This window comes from Amblyomma maculatum, chromosome 1, assembly GCF_055883805.1.
Source record: "Amblyomma maculatum isolate TAMU_Amacu chromosome 1, ASM5588380v1, whole genome shotgun sequence".
Lineage (NCBI taxonomy): Eukaryota > Metazoa > Arthropoda > Arachnida > Ixodida > Ixodidae > Amblyomma > Amblyomma maculatum.
Window position 1 is genome coordinate 170,373,680 of NC_139344.1, and position 23,582 is coordinate 170,397,261.

Genomic DNA, 23,582 nt, shown 5'->3' on the forward strand with positions numbered 1-23,582 from the left:
GCGCACGAGCCCCGTGAATGGCGCGAGCCCCCGCCCCATAGGTGGTGCCACCACGGCTACCGGCCCCTAATCAAAGTCAGCCGCGCCGATTGTCCGCGTGTCACGCTGTCCCGCACTGAAAGAGCACGCGCTAACGAGGACGCCACTGGCGTTCATCACGCTCAGCGAGGGAAACAAAAATACGCCCGCAGGGAGGTCAAGGAAAGGAGGGTCCCGGCTGGGCGCCCACCTGTTTGCACGCGCCTCGCGTGTACGCAGGCTGTGCGGAGACTTGATGGCTGCGAGACAGTGATTTCCATACGCTAATGCACAGCGGGCGAAGGGGGGAATAGCGGGGGAGAGCAGAGGACTGAGTCGGTCGCCTTCATTCGGCCTCTACCCACGCGCCCATAATCAAGGTGGCGTGGTCTGAGGCGTCCCCGCGGCAAAGGCAGAACGACGCTGTCCACGGCTACCGTGAAGGCCTGCGCGATCTCCGTTGTGGGCATAAGCGCGCGTCGGACGTGCGTGAAAGAGAAAGACAACTGCGAAGGCAGCGAAAAGAGATCGTTTCGAGTATTTTTGGGCATTCTTGTGGAAGCACGTTTCTTCCTTGAAGTGATTCAGAACCGCAGATGAATCTCAGCTTCCTGCGGGCTATGTATATATGTGTACGGGAACGTTCGAAAACGTTCGCTGGGTATACCTGGCGCTTATGATCTTTCGTAGCTACCTCCATAGTTCGACTTGTTGTTGCTTCCTCGTAGGAGATACGGTACGTGATTAACGGTACGAAAACACGGTACGTGATTAACCAAATAAACTTGCATGCTCATATTTCGGAGCCTACACAGTCTAAATGAAAGAATTAGGACACGCAGGGGTCGAAGAGAAGAAAGGTTTGACATTGTTGTGTTTTTTTCCTTTCTGTAGCAGCACTTGACGTGTCTCGGCGTTTGCAGTCTCCGCACTGTTCGGATGTGCGAATTCCGTTTGACTTTTCGTCACGGTGAAGGAGTAGAGAACAGATTGAACCTCCCTTCAGTCAATAAATTGTTTCCAAGTCTCCGTTGATTGATCTTCCACGAGTGATCCTATCCCTAATCGCCTTCTAATCGCGGGATCAACCAAGTAGACGTTTTGTTCGAAGAACATACTTAAGGACGCTTTCCGTGCTATATATGATACGCGCATACCTGTATACGCTAGAAGCTGCGACGAGCACATACTTGTTCCCACAGCTGGAGCGTACGGACCTACCTTCATCCTAAGCATTCCAATACAGCTTCGGGAGTAAAAACAAGCACGGTGGTCGAAGGCGGGTGAAAGCAGGGTGTCGGACATGGGCGTCGCGGTCATTAGAGAAGCGATTCCCTGTCGTCCACGAGCTCGGCCCACGCTGCTCGCCGAGAGCGGGCAAGCGCCGCGCATGCCGAGTACCTTGAACTGCAGCCGGCACCCGTGGGCGATCCCGGGCACGCCGGTGCGCGGGAGCTTGCCCCTCCGCACGCGAACGCGCAAAAGGGTGGGCGGCGACATATCGCTGGGAAGGAGGGAACGGCCTCCGTCGTACGCAATCGCCCAGCCACGATGGTGGCGGTTGCGCGCCTTGTCTCAGCATCATGTAGCGCACTGCTGCGGCTGAGTGTGCATGTACAGAAACTCGCGGCGTCTTCTCTATCACTAGTGCGCACCGGCTGTTAGGAGTTCACTGAAATGCCAGGAAAATGCTTCGCAACCACATACGCGCCGCATGCCCTGCCTTAATGTCGAGAATATTTAACCACAGGACGCTCATTAAACACAGAGCTAAGGCGGCCTAGCTTCAATGGTGTGCAACGCTGCGGTCGTGCAGCTGTTTGGACTTTTTTTTATTTATTTTTTTTTTGTTTACCTCGACGGCGGCGCACTATGCGCCGGCGTTCCACGCAATCTGGCTACGTGCGCACTCCCTTCTGTTGCGCGTGAAAGCTGACGACGAGGAACGTTCCTCTGTAGACAGCACGTTGTTTTCTTTTTTTTTTTTTGAAAGAAAGACATGGGCGTATAAAAGGTACAATTACCCTTTGTTTGCACTAACTGCGAAAGTGCGAGCTAAACGTCTCCCAAAGCGAGGCCGGGGTCACATTCTCCTCGATAGACGTTGCGACCGAAAAGAAATAAAGCTGGGTAGCGGCTTAGTTGCCCAACGAGCAGCGAGTTGCGCGGCTGGCATTCTTGCAATTCCCGCACCCCGAGACACATCAGCGGCGCGCCACGACGTCTGACCCGACGACGAGTGACGCAAACAAATGCACCAGCAGCCCCGGAAACGGGGTCAGCCTGCGCCGCCGCCGTGTTTACCTGTCAGCATAAAACAGCTCGCGCCGCTCCTCCGTATTTCCCAGTCTTCCGGGCCCCGCCGTGCCGCAGCTCCACGTAAAAGTCGCGCGCGCCCTGCAGCCTACGCCGGCAGTGTACGGGCTCCACTCCTCCGTCCGTCCGTAGACCAGCACCCACCAATCAGGGAACACTTCTTTCTGCATTCCTGCCTCGACTGCGCTCCTCGCTTTTGCAGTGGGTTCGTGTGCAGAGAAACCCGGTCGCCATTTCACGGCGAAACTGGAAGGGTCGCATTCCACAAGCTTCAATTTTCCATTTTATTTGGCAGTAGGTTAGCATGACGGCAGCATCGGACGGGCGGGTCTCGCCGTCGGCGATAGCCATCGATAGCCATCGATAACCATCGTTATAACTGGCTGTGTCTTTCAGCCAATGCTGAGAAACAGTCGCTAAGGGCTAAATCGTCCGTTCCACGGAGGCTCTAATTCAACGAGTGCCAGATGACCAAACGGATCCGAAATGGAAAACGAGAGTTTATGGAATACTTTCTCAGGTCACGAACCTTGATTCCGCTACTTCCACAGATTGAAGAATCTCTAGACTGAACTTTGTTAGCCTCTGTGTTATTCGGGGTTAGTCTTTGCAACGAAAAGGAGAATTTCGTTCACATTCCAGCGAAACATATTAAGTCGCGCATGGCTTACATACTCGGCCAACACACTAGGATCTGCACGTTCGCAGGGAGAACGAAGCGCTTGCCGCTCGAGCGGGCACAGCACCGTATACGGTGACGCAGCGCTCTACAACAATCACCCCCGGCAGGGCTAAGCGGCCTGAACAGAACTCCCGCTGGCATTCTCTGTTGTGTCGTCGATCTGCGGAGACCGTTCCCTGCACCGGCGAGAGGTGGTGTTCTTATTGACGCAAACAAACAAACTACAAATAAAAAACACGTGGGCCCAAACCTCCGAAGAAGACCGTGCGTGGGCTCGAAGAAGACCGAGAGTATCAGACCGGTCCACAGGTATCGTGCGCAATTGCCCTGTCTACGCGGTGTGCGACGAGAAAGAAGGGTTTTTGCCGCGCGATACTCCAGCGCGGAGATCGAGCGGCCGCGCCAGTACCGAAATCACCAGGACAAAGCAAGCTTCCCCGACTCTTCGGCGCACGAGATGGGAAAGTCACTGTCGTCTTGATTCGCGCCACTGCCCAACCTGCTGACACAGCCGACTCATTAACTTGTTCAGTTGAAGGGCGAATAGTGAAACATAAAGCTAAAAAAAAAAAAAAAGGACGAGAGAAAAGAAACGGGCGAACGCAGCGGGGTGCACTGCATATTTGTAGAATGTAGGCCTGAAGTTTCGTATGATCTGAGAAACCAATCGTCTTGCAAACGGATGCCCTCGTATACCCGCCGTGTTGGTTTTATTCATCTTTTAGCATTTATCTGCTGGTAATGCGAATAAGGATCGAGATACCCAACGTTAAAGCTTTTTTTTTTTTTTTTTTTTTTTTTCAGATCGACTAGTTATTAGGTAGCATTTTCATAACCGTTGGTGCGTAATATATTCTGCATTCCATCCATTATTGAGCTGGTCATTAATTTACACAACTAAATTTAGCGGAATTAAATTAGAACGGTCTCTGTAAAAGTCATGCTGAGGTCAGCTACTGTCCTGAAAAGGGCACATTCGTAAGCACTCCAGCATACTCATATTGTCTATCTCTCTCATGTGCTTACCCTCTTTCTTAACTATAGTATTTAACTAACATGCTTGTGTGCGAAGTAGTGGCAATCGCAAGCAAATATATACAACCAGGGCTATTACTCTAAGCGCTATTACAGGGCTATTACGGTCGTTTCAATTCGCATCGTATAGAGGTCCTGTGGGGAATTCATCTAACAAACTACTATTTCAGTAGGCTTCATAACATTTAATGCATATTACATTCACGCTTAGGAACGTCGAATCATATCTAGGCTACAACTCACGCCTTTTAAAAGTCCCACAAACCTGGACATTCGTATGATGGTTCAGTCTTACATGTATAAGTAAACTGTAGGGGTAGAAGCATTTATACCTTGTTAGTCTGATTGCAGCCGTTAGAACTCCGTTTTATTTACCTCATCAGTATCGCCTCTGCTTTGAGGAACAGCTCCGAGAGGAATACATAGTTTTCTTTGCAATCACAACGTATTACACAGCGCGGCTGTAGTTCGATTTAGAGAGCTATTGATGCTGAAAAAAAAATATATATATATCCACCTGTTCTAGCTAGCTGCTGGGAGAGCGACTACCGGGCAAGCGCAGTGATCGCAGATGTTTAAGCGCTGAACGTTACGCCTTGTTTTCGTTACACGACCAGTTTACGTTGAGGCCTCAGCGCACGAACCCGTGTCTTTTGTTTTGTTTTTCGATAAGCCACCGTAGCAACCCTCATATAGCACGGTCGGCTTGCTATATAGGGTGGCGTGCAACGACGCCATAAGGGCAAAACGCATCGAGAAACTTGCCGACTATCAGTGAAGCCGAATGGAAGGCTAATGGCTGCGCACACACGCGGGGAGCGCGCAAAGTCGAAATAGGTGCCTTATAGGACAGAACACCGAGACGCACCATTTCCTGTTTTACCGCCGTGAGGTACAGTGCGGTTGTTGGTGTTTAGTAGGTATCACAACGCAGTTCTCAACTTGCCATCTTCATCCTACTTTACACGTAAACGGGGTCAATTCCATAGTGTTTAAGGGCGCAAATGCCGGATAGGAAGTAGTGCATTAGCTCCACTGAACTCTCGCAGCGAACGATAAGGAGCCAATTTCGCTCCAGCGGCACATGGGCCCGAGAAAACGGCATGCATAGGCGCACAACGACTAAGTGCTTCTGGACTGCGCAGTGACTTGAGACGCATCGAATCTGCTGCTGCAGTTTTTCAATCGCCGCCGAATCACCGGAGCAAGTGATTCAGGCACGTGAACTTTTCGAGGCCCATGGGCTGTATTAGATGTGCACGCTGTATTCCGCATGCATCAGATACTTGTGCTTGAGACCCCTTGGACACTGCCAGCACGTATTGTGACACGCTGCTTATTTCTTCTTAATTCTGGTCTGTCTATGTCATCAAATGTCTTGCCGCACGGCATTTGATTCGTTTTACAGCTATTCGACTCTGGACTGTCCTGAAACCATTGAAAATAATCAATTAAATGAGCCATTAAAGATACAGGCCAGGGGCAGAGCCCTCCTCATAATCTGGAATACCAGCTCCTGAAGGGCCATGCCTCTTAGCGTCACAATGGTGATGATAAAGCGTCGTTGGTCTTGTGTATGTGCTGAGCTTGACATCAGCGCGGTCGGGGGATGTGTGTAAGTGGAGCAAGTGAGCAGTACATGTAGGCAATCGGCTGGTTTACCATATATATTCTGCAGGCGGCGGAAAAATGGCCGGGGAAACGTCCGTGCATTACTATTGGGTATGGTAGAGTGCAAGTGTGAAAAGTTCCGTCGGAAAGTTGATTGCGTAGCGGATATCAGTGGGTGACGAGGTGCGTATACTTTTCTGTCGTAGCGATAGTATTGTAGAATGCCCCTTAAGTTTATCAGGTACTTCCCTTCGATGGCGGTTGGATTACGTAAGCTTCCGCTCTCATTTTGTCAAAACCACAGCGAAAGTCGCCAACAATATGTCGTATTTCATGGCAAAGAAGGCTGCGCAGGTCGGCGAATCGTTTCGTACGCAACCCTATAGGAGGGCCGTTGTCTTGCGACTCTCCTTGCCACGAACTGGCTCGCGCTGTGTCGCGCCACAGTGCAGCTCGGTAACTCCTCAGAGGACATCTGGAATCGCTGTACTGTAGGCTCGCAGCAGACATATACTAAATCGACCGTTGCATCGTGTGCACTCATGGTTGAAAAGGGCCGTCCGAATCAAGTTTCTGCATGCGACACACTTTCTCTTATATATCGACGTCCGTTCGGCCGCTCCTTACCATTTTCTCGGCTGCCAGTCTAAATATAGGCTATGTTAAGACGGCGCACCTGAACACGAAGACGCAGCTTTCTGGCCCATCTTTCTACTTTACTGAAATATAAGCTACACTTCGAAAAAGCTGAAAAATCACAGCTGGACTCGTTCGCTATACGCTAGTACGGCACCACATGTATCATAGTTCATTAGTGCGAAAGTACAAGTGGGCACATGTTAAGTTTATTTAAAGCGCGGAATAAATCAATTTAAACCGATGTTTTGGCGCCAAACGCAGGCGTCCCGTTGACACTTTTTGGGGAGGATTTCGGTAGTGGCGCATTTTGGCACGTAGCTTAACTGTAGTGCTCATCAGTTCACCTGTGACCTAAGGGCTGAGGAATGGCGGGAGCTTTGGGCTACCGCGCGGTTGGTAGGAGGCCATAGATAATGCCTGAAGCTCTCAACGGTGCACCTCGGACCAAAGTCTCTATTGATTCGCAGAAATCTCCCTTCAAATCAACTTTCGAACATCGGAATGAACTACTCACCGGTCGCTTCCGTACAGTTAGGACAACGGAATCAGGACCCTTGGCCAGGTTGTTGCCACATGTTTTATTATCGTCTTCCCCTCTGTAAACATAATAAAAATCAACATTAACACCATTTCAATACACCCATGCTATATATTCAGTAGTTCCCCCCAGCACCAGCAAAGCTGCATGCGATGTGTGCAGAGGCGACTTTCTGACGCTGCGGAATGTAGTGGTGGTGGGGGAAAGCATTCATTGCAAAAGGAGAGGTTGCATGTAGTGCCAGTATGGAATGGGCATATGGGACAGCACGCTTTGAAGTGCGCATGTGTCAAACGCGATTCGAAATGGACCCTGTTTTCGGGAAAATCACTTCTCTTAATTTAAATTTAAGCATATGCCATTTCCCGAGTTTAGCGTGCGTTACTCTTGTTGACTCTTGTCTTCTATGAAAAAGCGTTTCTGGCAAGGCAGCGCGCCGCTCCCAAGCAGGGCTTCTTGCCTCGAAGTGAATCTGTCGTTGGCCCCGCCGCGGTGGTGCAGGGGGGGTACGGCGCCCGAATGCTGTGCCCAAGGATGCAGGATCGAATCCCGGCCGCGGGGGCCGCTTTTCGATGGAGTCATTAGCCAAGCGCCCGTGCGCTACTGCTATGTAATTTCAGTGCACGTTAAAGGACCCAGGTGGTCCAAATATCTGGAGCCCTCCACTAAGGCGTCTCTCATAACCTGAGTCGCTCGAATTTGTCGTTGTTACTTTCTTTTTTTTTTTTACAGTACGTCCACTGGCCATAAACGGTTTGTCTCGTGTTACAGCAAAATCCGTTAGCGATGATAAATTTTGGTTCGACGATCTTGCCCTTCCTAAGCCCAAACAAATTCCGGTTTGTAGACAAAAATGGTTTCCGTTCACCAGATAGGGCCACTGGACTGAAGTTCGCGCTACGTCTCCGTTTGCGTATACGCTGAACTAAACGTGCAGATGTGACTAACAGCACGATGGTAGGCAGTCGGACTAGTTGGTGTGGGGCCATCTTGTCCCGTCCTTTGCGCTGTTTGTTGACTAACAGCGTAACGTTCCAAGCGTAACGTCCCACAGAATTCTTACGTTTGGTGTACGTAAGCGTGCAGACATTCTGAAACTGCCTATTCAATGTTCATTACGTAGACAGCGTCTGCTTATACTCGGCTTGGGCTGTTGCTTGTCATAGGACCTGTATACTTACATATCACTTTACAACGGAGTCTCGTCGTTTTAGCCCGAAGAAGCCGCAGCAGAAACCGGGGCAGCACTCGCACGTGAATGCGCTCTTTCGCTCGCTGCTCGACGCTTTACCTACCGGCTCTTTGGAAGGGCTGGTGCGGAGTAAAGCAAACTCAGCGGCGCTTAAAAAAAGAGAAAGGGAAAGTATCAGCCTCATCAGCGCCCGTGATACCGGAAAGCGGCCGTGCCTAAAAGACAATGGTCGGACCCATGCAAGCCCGAATGCTCTGTAGGACGAACGCTTTTTCCTTGGCCCAATGCCGTGCATACAAAAGCATGCCCGGCATCTGGCTGTGTCCTTAGAAAATCTGACCAAAACGAAGAGTTTATTTCGGGAAAATAGAAACGTAGCTTATGTGCATCCCGCGTTTGCGTCGTTTTAGTGCGCGTTCATATTAAGCGAACTAGCTCGCTAGCAAGCCTTATTATTGTAGCACATGTGCTTACATATCGCATTTTTTATAGGATCGCATTGCACTGGCACGCTTAGCATTATTTCTGCATTTCAGCGAATCCGTTAGACGCTGGGTTATGAATTCTTCGACTGCATCTCTAAAATCGTCAGCAAGAACATACGAGCAAACTTGACGGCAAATGTTTCGGAAATATTTAATCAGCAAAACTGTCATTTTTCTTCTTCGTCCGAAATTGAGAGGAGCTATCGCCGGGTGGCATTTAGCACCCACTGAGGACGAAATGAAGTTGGCCTGTATCGGTGCACTATTCTAACGACAAAAAACCCACTCGCACTGAAAACGAACATTTCAGCGGTAATCGCATATGGACGATGTTCCTTGGCGATGCATCGCGCGATTACGACGCCATGACCTATCGCTGCTGGCCCATGTGTCACGTTGCCGCCCCTTCGTCGTTCAGTCACCGCGGACCGCGGACCCCTTTTTTAACGCTAAAAATAATGAAGTGCGGTAAAAGAATGAAAATTTATCTGGTAATGCATCGCAATTCTAAGAACACAGAGCACAACGGTGCTATATTATACACTCTGTGGTGCAGTCTTGCACGATGTGGTGACTTCTTCCGCTCCTTTTAATAAAAGCCACAGCCACTTGTCTTGACCTTGACTCCTACCAAGCTTTCAGGGAACTGTCTCGATGCTCTCGCATTCATGGCTGAAATGAAGCGAGAGTCTGTAAGTTCGTCGCTGAAACCGCGCTAGGAAAACAAACTTCACTCGCAAAAAAGCTGGAATGGAAGTGACATGCGCATACCTGCAAACCCTTCTGAGATTGGCTTAGCCTTGCGAGATGCTTCCTAGAGATGAGCGCCAGTGCTTCGGCAGCATTCAGCTTAGGCTGCAACGATAGTAGCGCGTCTCTCCGTTTGAACGGCGGCGCTGCTATCGAAGTATTTTCATAGAGTAACATAGTATTTTACCTCAGCTTAATGGCTTAATCGCGTTACTCAGCTCATCACACGATGCTATCGTACGGCGTGTCGCGTCAAGTTATCGCCAAACGCGTTTCGCGCTTTAGAAGCTACAGAAAACCAAACAACGAAGTGGAGAAACACCGTTTCCACGCCGATAAATGCGTCTTTTACTGGCGGACGAGCATAAGCATAGCAAGAGGGTCAATTTTTACTGACGGAAAGCATGCAGTTGACCTCCTAACATGAGCACTCATGCATTTCGCCTCCATCAAAATGCGGTCGCCGAAACCTCGAATCAATCTCAGGCACTAAGCCTCGAATGTTAAGCGTTCAGTCCATTTGAGCGGAATGGGAGTATCTCGACTACGAAAAAAATTTCTGAGAGCTCTCACTACGAGGAGGAATAAAAGCGGGCGACCGATTGAAGATGAAGTGTCACCACTGAGGGTTCACTGTGCGCGCCCGCCTAGAACGCGCACGCAACAGCCTCGACACGCGCGTCCTTCCGACCCCCTTGCTTCCCTCAGTGTCGACACTGCCGGAACGCGGCATTCATCGTGGCTGCTTTCTCGGCTCTGGTCGTTCCGCTTTCTTTGTGAAACTGGAGTGAAGCGGACAGCGCTGGCCGACCACGAGCGAGCACGAATTGCCTCCCTCGTGATTGACAGGGGCACGGCGATTGAGCGGCGGCGGCGAGCCGATTGAACGAGCGAGGCGGCTGCTCCAAGCCGGCTGGCTCGACTGCTGGACACATGCGGAGTACAACAGCATGCGTCAGGCGGCCGCTGCGGAGCTGCTACGAGGGAATGTGGAACACACACGGCCGTAGCGCCACTGAAATGGATCATTGTGTTGGTCGGTGCGCGCGCGCTTATCGCTCGAGGAAGCAGCAGCGGCACACGACGCGCGCTACGACGCCATGGAGACCGAGCGAGGAGGAACAACGACGAGCCGCTGACTGATGCTGTTGGTGGGCTTAAAGAAAGCACGCGCCTCCACGCAGGCCACCTAGGCCAAGGGAGTGAGCGCTCCGCGCGTCCTGACTTGAGGCGCCCCCGCACATATTGGTGGCAGCGACAGGGTGGCATGTGGCCCCTATGGCTGTGGTGCCCCGTGCCACGTTCAGGACACCACGAGTATTGCGCAGTGAACCCGTGGCTCTCCTCGCATTCCGTCCCAGAGAGTTTCGTTATTTTTGCCTTTCCTACTTCCCTCTCAATATGTCCTTTTCTTACCACCTGCTGGCAAACTGAGTTCACCATCGATAATGCCCTAAACTTACCTGTTGTACTTCCTCCAGTGCAAGTGAGCTAAATGAAGAGGTTCAGATACATCGGGATCGCAGCCGCTCAGACGTTTCTTGCCCAGTGGCAGAAATATTTTCTTTTCATGTCAGCTGGAACATCGACGAAACAAATGTTCCTGCAGGCGCCGTAAATAATTCGGTTGCTGAGTCCATGCAAGTTCCCATTGCCTGCACAACGAAGAGAACACTTGCATGCTCACCTGTGATTGCTGCGGAAACCTACAATAGCCCTCGCGCTGCCGTGCAACAGCCGTCACTGCCGCGGGGGCGAGCTGAGAGAACGCGGTTGATTCCGCTTTACTTCCCAGAAACAGTGGCCGGCGGTCGATGAATTGAGGAAGGAGAGATGAAAGAAGCGCAAGACGACAGTGCTCGTATCAGTCACGTGCACGACACGTCCTTGGATGAATGGTGCAGCAGACGTGCTTCCGTTGCCTTATTCGTGTCTGACTTGGGGGGCCACTGCATAAAGGTTTCGCTGTCGAAAGGAGGTCAGCTGTCAGACGTGTAGTTCGGTAGTGCAGTGACGACAACGGCCGTGAAGCTTGCGTGCGCAGAGGTTAACGCGATACATCGCACTTGTTGGCAGCCTACACCAGCGAAAATGTGCACAAATGTATGTACTTGCATCTTTAGTTCAAATCAACAAGCAGAGGTGACGGCCATTCCTCTTCGACAAGTTCACGATGCAGTCTGATAGAAAAGAAAAATTGTGGGGGACACATGAGTTTCTTCGTTAGGGATGTGATGCGATAGTGTTAACTGCTTCCGTGCGAACAGGGCTTGTGCAACCTTTGTTTTCCATAATGAGCTCGAGAGATCATATCCGCTTATCGCGTCACCTGCCCTCTCTGCACGTCGTCTTTGCAATAGTTTTGTGTTTATTTGCGGCTTCCCCTCAGAAGTTTTCTTTTTCTCCTCGTGGTACCAAATATTGCGAAGACATACTGCTCTAACATAAGAAGATTTTCCTGTAAATTTTCAGCTCAGCGTTTCCAATCTCTAATGAATGCCACAGCAGAGAGCAGAGTGTTGTGCTCGGCCAAAGCCGCCCAGAAATTCAGCCGGACGCCAAACTTCTCCGGCGAACGCCTCCTTCACAAAATCTGGATACTTCTCTGCAAAGCATCGGTGCACTGGAGGCGAGCCGTGCCAAGGGGAGAGAAGCGACGTGTTTAAACATGAGCTGAGCATCCAGACAGCTCGGCGCCGTGGTCCTGTCGGTGGACCCCTTCTCGTCCCGCGGCATATTTGAAGCAAGAGCGCAGCAAGCTCTCCCATTGGCCCTGCGAAAGTGCTGCCGTCGGATTGGACCATTTGAGCGTCAACGGTTTCTCTGTTTACGGAGACTCAAGTGCTTCCGTTCGAGACTCCGAGTGTGAGTTCGTCACTTGCGTCCATCGCGAGCAGCTTGCCCCCTTGAGAGAGCGGACGCGGCGGAATCTCCGCTGCCGTCGCTGCGCGAGAACAGTCGCTTATGGCTATGTTAGCTTTCGGTCCCAGTGCCGATCTTGTTGTGTAAATGCCTGTAAATAGTGTATAAAGCTTTTTCTTCATCTCGCCAGCGGCGACTCGATTCATCGCTACCGCCCAGGGAGCTGACAGCCCTCGTTCACGAAACGGGTGACGAGCGCTACTCAACCAACTCTTTGGCACAACCCTGTTGACGGTGGGCTACTGTGTGATAACCCCACCGGCACAACAAGAGGCATGCATTTCATTTCGCCGTATTTAACTTCAGCGTAGGTGGGGGGCCTCCTTAAGTACTCATATCTTCCAACCACGCCAGCCAGCTAAAGCACTGCAGGTTATAATATCCGCTTACTCGTTTGCATGACCAACCAAAGCTCTCTGGTGTTTGTTTGACAAAAAAAAAAAAAAAGAAAAAAAAAAAAAAAAAAAAAAAAAAAAAAAAAAAAAAAGATGCCTGTTCGTTGTCGTCTTACCCGCGCACACGAGGCTTCTCTACTTGCTTACCGAATCCTCACTTTCTTCAAAAAACGCGCAAAGCGGCGAGGACGCCACTCCTTTCAGCGCGCTCTCTAGGCGCTTTGTCCGTCGCTTCCCTCGAATTCGTCGAGTCAGTTTTAAAAAGCGCCAATTAGGCGGGGAAAGCTAAACACCCGTGCACGCACTCATAATATCACCGCGGTACAGATTCCGCAAAGACAGAGACACCAGCGCTTACCGTGTGAAGACGAGGCGACCGCGCGGCCAGTGTGCAGGCACTGGTCTTTGTCTAGCAAGTACAATAGCAAGTGCAAATAGCACGCTAACGAATACGCAGTTGTGTGCGTGGGAGCGAATAAGAGGCAGGGAGGCGGGGGGGGGGGGGGGGGGGGGGGGGAGTTGCTTTACGTCCTTTGGAAGCCCTACCACTTTTTCTGCAGGAACGCTGCTCGATAGGAGATGTAATGATAACTCGAAGCCATGATCCTGAATGCGACTGGCTCGTGAAAAGAGCGCTTTCTCCAGCTCTGCTGCTCTGATAACAGCAGGCCGAGCCAGTGGTATGCCTTGCGTAGCTGGTGGTGGTACAGCTGGCCGAATGACCGCGTTGAGAAAAGGAGTTGCCCGCCTCGCTGAGGAACAAAAGGCTCCTTCAGAGAAAGATGCAGCATACGACTCTCCGTAGCGGGGTGCGGTCACTGCGGAGAAACCGGGAGCATTCCCTATCAGCTGTTCAAATTAACGGGACGCCAAACTGCACCAACTCTATTTCTTTTGCCACAACAGTTAATTTTATCCATAATCAAGAAATTAAGCGTTCCAACGCCGACATATCGCCATTATGTTTCGCTCAAACTGTCCTGTTTACAGTGCCCACCACTGGATGCGAAGCATAGATTGCGACAAATTTTCTTCTCCATCCATCTCTTCGTCCAGCAAAGCGCCATTAATGTTCATTTAAATCGTCATCGGTAATCTAAGAAAGATCAGCTCGCAAATGACGCTCAGCTCCAGAGCGGTCACTCTGGGGGGGAGTCTTATGAACTATGCGTTCTTGGAAGTTGTTCGCACACCTTGCTCAGTGTCGACTATAACTGATCGCTTACTTTAGTGGCGTCCTTATAGTACCGCACAGGACGTATCCACGCACAAACAGGCGAGCGAGGAATGCGTAATGGCATCCCCCACAGGAATCTCCGAAGGGCCTCCAATGAAGTCACCACCGAGACAACGAAAAACCGGCTAAGGTGGCGCGTGCTGGCGCGTTTCTGGAGGATAGCATCACAGTCAACCCCGCACGTCGCTCGACGAGAACCTTCGTGACCACGAAACAAACACAACTGAAACAAGTCGGTAGAGGACGAGCGAGCCAATCTTCCACTGCGCCGAGCTTTGCGACGGACAAGGACGCTGCGTGAGAGCATCACTATAAAAGATAATCGCCGGCCGGCCGAGCAGTGGCGGCGCGCACCAGGCCCTCCCCTCGGGGCTGGAGAAGGCACCGTTACACCAAGGCTAGCCCGCGGACACACGGCTGGCCGACACGCACGTTGACCTTGGACAGAACCACATTCTTGCCGAGCTCCGGACGCTGCTGCGCGGCCCATCTTTGCTCGGGCCTCGTACATCTTGCTGGGTCCACCCTTGCAGGAAGCCGCGCGGCCAGCGACGGAGGAGGAAGCGGGTACATTGATTCTTGATGACCGCCGCATTAAAACGGGATGTGAGATTTTTACGTCCACGAGAACGCCGATGGAATCCCGCCTGGCGCATGGCTCGTTTATGCTCGCCATGAAGAGGGGTAGCATAATTTTGCACGTGGCCAACGGAGATTGCGTTTGCTTGGTCGTTTATATCTTCAAGCAAGGCATCCCGCTACTTTCCCCTCTTGTATGGCTGCCATGCGCGGATCGACAAGGATACGTGGTAGCCCCGACTTCCACTCGCGTATAACGTCACGTTCACGTTCTTTGATGTTTGGTCATTAGATGCATAACTTTTCGCAAATAACCATCATTTTATTTAATTTCACAGTTGCTGAAAACTTTACTGGTCACAAAAATTACGGAGGCATCGTGTTTCATTCTTCGGGATGGCAGTTTGTCAGACATTGGTCAACAATGGAGTCTCTAAGCACTGAAAACTAATTATTAGATGGGTTCGATACACCCGCCTCAGATTACACTGTGTGGGAGTTTCCTTGTAATGAGAGAGGTTGTAGAGGTTGTAATGAGCGCCATTATAATATACAGAAAATATTGAGCAGTGGAGTGTAAAAACTTACAGAACTTCGTACGGTGAACAGACATCAGCAAATAGACTACGCCGACGTCTTAATAACCTAGCACAAAGCAGTATTTTTCTTCACAATGCTAGATGTCGGAACTAGTTTGAGTACTTTTTGCATATAATCTAACGATTTAGTTCGTGACTGATTTAACCAGCTTCTTTTTTACTCGCCGTAAGTGCGAGCTTCTTTCTACTTGTCTTCATTGTGCACTTGTTCTTACGATGAGATTGTAAACTGAGAAGAGCTTTGTTCTCTCATCTGTTTCTTTATCTTGCGTTCAAATGCACATACCATGTACTTTTTTATACATATGCTGACTACTATGGTGCTGCCAAAATGAGGGCCCGTGGCTTTGTCAAGTTGTCGAACGGCAGCATTTACCCCGGGCTTCCGCCATCATATGTACTACGGTGGTTGGTTGGTTGGTTCAGAGGAAGGGAAAGGCGCAGTATCTGTCACACTTGTTCTGTGGACACCTGAACCGCGCCGTAAGGGAAGGGATGAGGGTGGGAGTGAAGGTGGAAAGAGAGAAAGGGGAGCCGTAGTGGAGGGCTACGGAGTAATTTCGATCACCTGGGGATCGTTAACGTGCGCTGACATCGCACAGCACACGGACGCCTCTTCGTTTCGCCTCCATCGAAACGCAGCCGCCGAGGTCGGGTTCGAACCCGGGTATTCCGGACAGTAGTCGGGCGTCTTACCACTGCACCACCCCGGCGGGGCTGTACTACGGTGGTAAATAAATAAATTGCAGTATGCATAGAACAGGCGACAAAAATAAAACACAGCAAAAAAAAAAAAAAAACACGGAGCCTTAGCGAGCGACCGCGACCACACATTTCGCGAATACGATGGTGAGTGGTGTGAATTCAGCAGAGACCGTCTGAAACGGAGTGGAACGCCCTTGCGGTTTACGCCAGAAAGGCGGTCACATTGTGGCTCGAGATTTTACCCGGTGGCAGCCATGACGAATAAATGATGAAAATACAGAACGAAGCCGAGGACAGCGGTGGCGAGAAACGCCTCTGTTCCAATGCTACCTGGCGCTGCTTTCATTCTTTTTCCCCAGGAGCCAAGGTTGGCCGCACTGCAAGGACACGGGGATGAAAAACGGAGGCAGGAAAGCGGCGCGAACGAGAAAGTAACGGACGGGTTGCGGACAAAACAGGTCCCCGCGGCAGGCGTAAAGGGCGTGCTCCCACCCAACGCACGGCATTTCCAATGCGGCCAGCTTGGCGCCGCGTTGAGCGGCTTGACGTTCAAGAATGCGCGCGAGCGGCTCGATGCGCGGCGCTGTTCTGCATGGTCGACGCTCGCTCGAGAGCTGGTGTGGACGTCAGAAGCGCTATACTTCTGACTCTTATGCCTTTGAGCGTAGGCGACAGCTGTCATTTGCGTAACTGCGAGTTCCAGTTTAGAGACACCCTCGTTCGAGGGAACATTCGCTCTCTTTTCACTCTACGTTTGCTCTTCCACATTGCGTACGTTTAGCCGAAAGCTACTCCCGATTAGCTCAGAGTATTTGGCTGTACAAAGCCTACTGTGGCTTCGAGAATGATCTTTTTTGGTGGATCGGAAGAGAGTAGAGTATAGAGCCATATACCAAGGATAGGTTGGTATATGGTAAAAACAATGTACTGTGTTGGATTTGTTTTTCCATGCTAAGCGTGGCAGTAAGATTCTTCCTGAACCGCGTCGTTTAGTTGCCACGGCACCTCCTATCCTTGCAAGTGCCTCGAGACTGTACAATGCTCCCCTCGACTGACGTCGGTGCGCGTGATTTCAAGGAAAGGCTGTGTGACGTGTCATTACAGAATTCCTGAAGAAAGAGGCCATTTTCCTTTACTGTGCTGGGCTGCTGGCTTCTCATCCGGCACCGTGCTTCGATTCTTAACGCCAGCGTCGAACGAAAAGCGTCTTTTCGCCCCAAGGCTTGAATGAATCGCGGACCCTGCGTGACCGGCTGCCTTACGAATAGGCCAAATGAGCCAACTAATTTCAACCAATGAGCGCCCCGGCCAGCGTGCATGCTGCCACGAGTCAGCTGCCTTCCTGAGGGGATTTATGCCTTCGTGTTCTTACGTTCTTTTTTTTTCTTTTTTTTTTTTTCGCGCGAGGGTTGAGATTGGCATATGGAGGCAAAGCTTCCGTGCTCAAGCCGAAAGAAAAAAAAAAAAAAAGCGCTGATAGGTGCGAATGGCATTACATCGCACATATTCAACATTTAAGAGGGCTTGCTAGACGTGCAATCAAGATTGGGGGCTTGGTTGCTAGAATTTAAACGCTATAATCGCTTAGTGTTTTTTTTTTTTTTTTTTTCACAATTCCCGTCTAAGTGCTGTTTACTGTTGAGCTGCCGACATGATGTAATACGCAAATTCTGTGCTATCCGAGCGCACTTCATTCTCCTTGAGGTTTCGCTAGACCGTAGCTGGACACATGCAATGAACGTATTACACTCAAATCCATTTATAACAATATTGAAGTACAGGGAAATATAATTCTTATAATCAAAAATTGTTGCATCAGGGTTATGCCAAAAACAAAGAAATGACAAGCTTCAGAACATTTGGTGACAGGAAAGTATACCTTACAATGTTCATTTCTTCGCGGGAAAACATTATGGCGGCACATAATCTCCGCCTTTAGGGCATGATGCGATAGCGTATACTACCAGCCGACCTATAAAGCCTCGCTTTAACCAACCCTTATCAACGTGCCTGCATGGTCCTAGGGTAGTCTGAATTCAAATGCCCTGGCAGGCTGATATGACATCACCCTCCCATATGAAAGAAGAGGCCCCAGTTGGCAGGTCCTGCCAAACGTAACGTCAGGCAACGCTATGTCCAGTCAGAGTGCTCGTGTCAACTGCCAGCTACCGCCTGCCATCGCCATGATCGTAATTTTATTGCGTAAGCAATACTACGCCAGGTTTCAGCCCGTCGCGTAAACCCGGCCGGTAGCCACGTTTGACCTTTACAACGACCGCACATGGGGCCCCTCTTCAAGCCGTCGGGTAGACCCGGTCGGTAACCACGCCGCGCCGCAGAAGAAGAAGAAGAAGAAGAAGAAGAAGAAGAAGAAGAAGAAGAAGAAGAAGAAGAAGAAGAAGAAGAAGAAGAAGAAGAAGAAGAAGAAGAAGAAGAAGAAGAAGAAGAAGAAGAAGAAGAAGAAGAAGAAGAAGAAGACCAGAAAGAGAAGCTACGTCGGCTTTGCTTACGCAACCTACCGGGTTTAACTGACGCCGGCGGACGGCTGCCGACGCGGAATTTCGGTGAACGGGACCATTAACGCTATTGCTTTAAAAAAATCTGTATCAGACAGCTGATACAGAAAATGAGGCCCAGGAAAGACTGCATCGTCTGCACGGTGCCTTTTGCATATGTTCCTGTCCATCGTCGTTGTCAGCACAGCTGGTATCATGAGACGGTCACGTCATCGGCGGAACCTTAATTTTTCTCGGCTGCATCGTCAACGTACAAGAATGGTGTATATGATCTAGAGAAAACTTATCACAGGGCTAATGGGAAGGGCCAAAAATTGCTAAACAGGCGGTTGGGATAAGGTCTGAAGGGTCAGGGTGTCCCTGCGACGGTTCTTGCCTGGCGTAGGACTGCGACGCCCCTGACGTGTCAGACTAAAAAGAGAAGCCTCGGGCACCTTCTCAGGGATGAGAAGTATGATGAGGTCCATCGTTGATAAGAATTTGTCTTTAATAGAATTTGCTTGATAAAAAAAAACTATTTCCGTTAACAATTCATCGTTCTCATCTCATCCTACACAAAACTGGGGGGAGAAGTGATTTTTTTTTTAAATTTGCGAAAATGAAAATGATGTGTCCTTTGTACTTCTGACAACTGATTAGAACATGAAATACGAACAACCGGTCACCACACTTCACAGGTGCTCCGTCGTGTAACCATAAGGGTTTAATGGATTACTAATGCCAGGTTTTTCGAAAGTCGAACTCAAATTTGCTACATTTGTTTGTCATCCGTCACACTTCTTTCCACGCCTCACTGTACATATACTACGGCGACATATTTGTTTCCCCGTGCATGTGCTTTTTCCTTATTATTTTGACTCATCGCGTCATTTCGTCACATGATAATACACAGCATGCCTGGTGAAATTACTTTTTAATGGTAAATGCATTATTGGTTTCTTACTTTATGACAACTAATTAAGTTACATTCTAGAGTTGCAGCAGGCCAAAAGATATATGCACCGCATTGATATTGGTAATAAAAATGAACCATTGAAATTACTTGAATTTTTGGGTATGTGTGTGTTCAATCAAATCACCTTATGTGCTTACAATAAGCACATACCTACATGCGTCTGAAATGTTTCTTGTGGCAGCCCAAACAAGCCGTCTCATTTACGATGGAAAGGAGGGAGCAGACCTGTCCGCATGAGACCACGCTTACCGTGCTTTCCGATTACTTTTTCGACCACTTTGGCGAAATCTCGCAGCAATATCGCAGCTCAAAACGATTTCTTTGAAAACACTAATGTATTATTGTGCTTGACAAGAACCAATGGCAGGCCTCTGAGGCAGCACTCTAGACTTCAGCATGTTCTGCCACCTCGGGAAAGACACAAAACAAGCAAAAGGCGATGGTACTACGTTCTTCTGTCAATTTTACTGGCACTTGCAATGTACGTAAGCGGAGATGCATTTCTCAAAAAAAAAAAAAAAAAAAAAGAAGAGACAATATAGCTCTGATTTCGATTTCCTGCCTCTTGCAGATGGACATTTCTCGAGGCCCTTGTGTTTCTACGCGATAAGCGGCGAACTATTAGGCTGCAACGTATCCCACGTTTAATGTGCTTAGTACGTAGAAGCTGCACCAGATAATGCATTGTCATATTCTGCATATGGGAAGCGACGATTTTAGCGTACTACCTGTGACTGACGTCTGTCTTCGTGTCGTTGCATTTATGGTTGCCCTTTGCCGTTCGGAAGGAGTTAATACGTTACCTGTCGTTAATCCGAGCAGTCGGTTTAATATAGTCCTTTAAACTTCAAGGGTATTTAATTGCTCTCTTTAATTCGGCCTCCGCATAATTTGAAAAAATACCCAGTCTATGCGAAGTTCCAATTCTCGAGGGTCGACTATGCGTTCTTTCTTTTCGCTCTCCGGCATGCAGTGCTCCTATTCTCGCTCACTTCTTCACGCGAAGAAGAAGAACGAACATTGATTACAAAAGTAATTCGCACTATTTTCGTAAAACCAGTGCAATTCACCGCAATATTGGTAACTCGAGAAAGTATAATATTAGTGCAATTTCGTTACACCGATCTAAGATTTTACATCTCTGATAATGGTAATAGTACAGTTAGAAAACGTGGTTTTGTGCCACTTCGCATGAGCAACTGCCGTACACTGATTATTATTGTTGTTGTTGTTGGCTTCTATTTTCCAGTCAGTGACCCCTTGCATTTCTCTCCCTTTTCCTTTCGCGCAGGCTGGTCACAAGACGGCGTCTACTGCTACAAATTCTTCAGTAATCAGCATTCGTGGAGGAGAGCGGAGGAAGTCTGCCGCAGGTGAGTCTTCCCTGACCGCTGAGAATTTTCGCACTGCCTTTTGGATGTAGCCGGTAAAATCCTCGCCGCAAAAGCCGATTTCACCAGCAGTTACGCTACGCCACAGCCGCCGCGACGCACCGTGGGAGTTGGTGGTACTCCAGCCGTATAGGCAGCTTCGGCGCGGTGCGTGGCGGGAAGTATACTCCTGCTTGCGTCGACATGTTTTCCTTGCATGAAGGCTGAAATTGTGGAACTAGTTTTGAGGCAGGCGCCTAAATTGCCAACAAGAAGGCGGTTGAGTTCAACTCATGCCCCTCGAGGAAGCTGACTTTACAGCAACTTCTGTCTCGTGTGAGGTTGGGGGCGAAGAACCTGTGCGACGATATCGTCATTATCGGAAGTACATAACGAGCCTTGCTTAAAGCGCGTATTCTATCCTGGTACTTCATGCTAGTAGCGCTACAGTGCTTCGTTTATTTTAATGAAATTAAAAGGTGTTACTATAAAACGGTAAATATGTGGGATACTTAAAATTATTTTGTTGCGCATCGGTGTTTGATCATACGCTGTATTGCCAATTTTAACGACGTGTCCTTTATGTTGTAATATCATCCACGTCTTACCCAGTATTTCGATTTAAAAAAAAAAAAAATGTCGCCTATGAGCGACATTTATATATATATATATATATATATATATATATATATATATATATAAGCATATAAGCATAATAGCATTGAAGGAAATTACAACTCTGTTCACTTCAGCAGCGCGGCTGTGCCGTCAGCCTGTCTTTAAAAAAAAAAAAAAACGGCAAATAATCAGCGCCATTTCGCTAGACTAAATTTCTCGTTATAGTGGTCATGAGCAGGCGCAGAAAAAAAAAAAAAAGAGAGTGAGAGAGAGAGAGAGAGAGAGATCTTTTCTGATTGCTTACAGGTATGTACTACACGCGGCATTGAAACACTCCGATACTTTCCACTCAAAATCCTGTAGGTCGACGACTGTGACATTGCAGCGATCAATCCAGAATCAAATATTTTTCTCGGGCGATCGCGCTTCTAGTTTGGAAAAGCCTACTTCCAGAAAACGTTTAGCATTTCCAAGTGTGTGGTATGTCGCGAATGCTTCATGCATCTGGCTGACCGAAATGTTATATTTTTCCCATGCATGATAGCCTTTCAACGTCCAAAGCTTCGATATATTTGGGCTCGTTGCATTGCAGGACTTGGCGAAAACACTGAGATCCCGGATCAGCGTCCTGGGTCCACACATTTCGTTTACTGCTGGCCATAGCGCGACAGGCACGACAAAAAGCGTCTGCCTAGTTTGTTGGCCAGATTTTCACGCTGCTCGGCGGTACTTTCTCGTATCCCGCAAAAGAGGATGTAGGTCGCGTCTGCGTCACTTGAGACATTTGTTTCACGATGTTTAGAACACGAGCACCTTGTTCGAACAGCATATAGGGCACCGTTTCTCAGTATATACCTCTCGTCTGCAATGGCTACAATTTGAAGGATCAACTTTGCCGTTTGACACCGTGGGCGGCGCCTGCGCTTGTAGAGAGTCGACGCCGCGCGTACAAGTGCACCCACGGTGCTCACCCATTCCTTCGCGCGCGGCTCATCCGTGCACGGGCCCGCCTAGCCGACCAAGAACCGAGCGCGATTCCGCGAGCGCCGTCGTCAAGCGGTTCAGCGGGTGGAGGGAAGCAGGTAAGCGCAGTGCCAACCCCCACTCCACGTTGTACGCTGCCACGGAACCTGTTTACCCCGGGAGCGGGTCGAGACGCTCCCCAGGCCGCATGCCGGCGGCGGACGCGCAAAAGGGCTGCCGCGCCGGTGACCTCACGCCGCCCGGTATCTGGGTCAGAAATGCGCCCGCGGACGGCTCCTTCCTCGCGCCGGGATTCTCCGATATGCACGCTTAATTCATGCGCCTCGCGCTGCCACGGCAAAATCCCGATCGTGTTACAGGGTGCTCGCAGGCGCTTTACCGTTCAACTAGCTGCCGCCGCAATATCGCTCGTTTTCATGCGCTTCTTCGGTTAGGCGCATTGTAAAGGCAGCCCGAGACGACGTATTGGCGAAGCGTGATCGGCGGAATGAACAGGACGCATGCAAGGACCCTGCCGGACAACGCATTGGTAGACTGTGGAACAAAGGCTTTGCTGACAGGGAAGCCGTAATTTGACGTTCTTTGTACACGTCCACTGTGTATCACGGCCACTCGCTGAAAGACGGCACGGAACTGCATGCGTCAGGCTCATTGCTACCCATGTTCTTGCTGCCGACTCAAAATTTAGTCTCTCCTCGTACTTCGGCGCGCACGTGATAAGCTAGTCATTCACCCGACATTCAGGGTATCTCGCCATCAACAATAAACACGGCCAACATCAGGGCCGGTCGGGATCGCCGACGAGGAGGGCTCGTTGTTACGAAATCACAGAAGTGTCTGAATGTGCCCTCTGCCCGAGGCATTCTCCGCATGGCGAAGGTTCTTCCTTAGATTTGAAGAAGTAATTCACCAGCAGTTGGTTTGGTGGAATAACTTAAACGCCCTAAAATTTATTTATTGTAAGCCAGCGGTAATATCGCGGAGCGCCTTCGTCCCGCTTTTAGCCAACTGCGGCGTGCGAAACGAGATTTATAATTTTGAACTGAATTCACCAAGTAGCGGGTGAAGTAATGGATGCCCTTTACGCGCCCTTTAGACGCAGTTCGCCGGAACACACGAGGGGACGAAAGATGTGCTGGACGAGCACCAAACTTAAGGTGAATCCGTGCGGTTGTTGCTTACAAAGCGCACGCAAGCAAAAATATAAATTTGTACTTCTCTGCGATTCTTGTTGAGGTAAACAATCTTGCTGTTTTTTTTTTTTTTTTGTTTTTCATAGCGCTAGTGGTGTCGGTTGTGTCGGAGGGCCGTAATTTAAGCGGTAACCGCATGAGGCGACAATCTTTTGCGATGAGTCTCGCGACGCCGCCGCCAACGCCTGCCGTTGCAGATGGTGCACACCGCACGGAGCGACGGGACGATCGGCGACAGAGAGA

At 49.7% G+C, this 23,582-nt stretch overlaps 1 protein-coding gene across 1 annotated transcript in view; it reads left to right on the forward strand.

Moving 5' to 3' along the window:
* uif (sushi, von Willebrand factor type A, EGF and pentraxin domain-containing protein uif) overlaps positions 1 to 23,582 on the forward strand; it is a 148,933-nt gene that overhangs the window by 41,283 nt on the left and 84,068 nt on the right. The window contains exon 3 of the mRNA XM_084589565.1: positions 20,466 to 20,547. Within this exon, the coding sequence (XP_084445691.1) occupies positions 20,466 to 20,547 (82 nt within the window). The remainder of the gene's footprint in view (positions 1 to 20,465; positions 20,548 to 23,582) is intronic.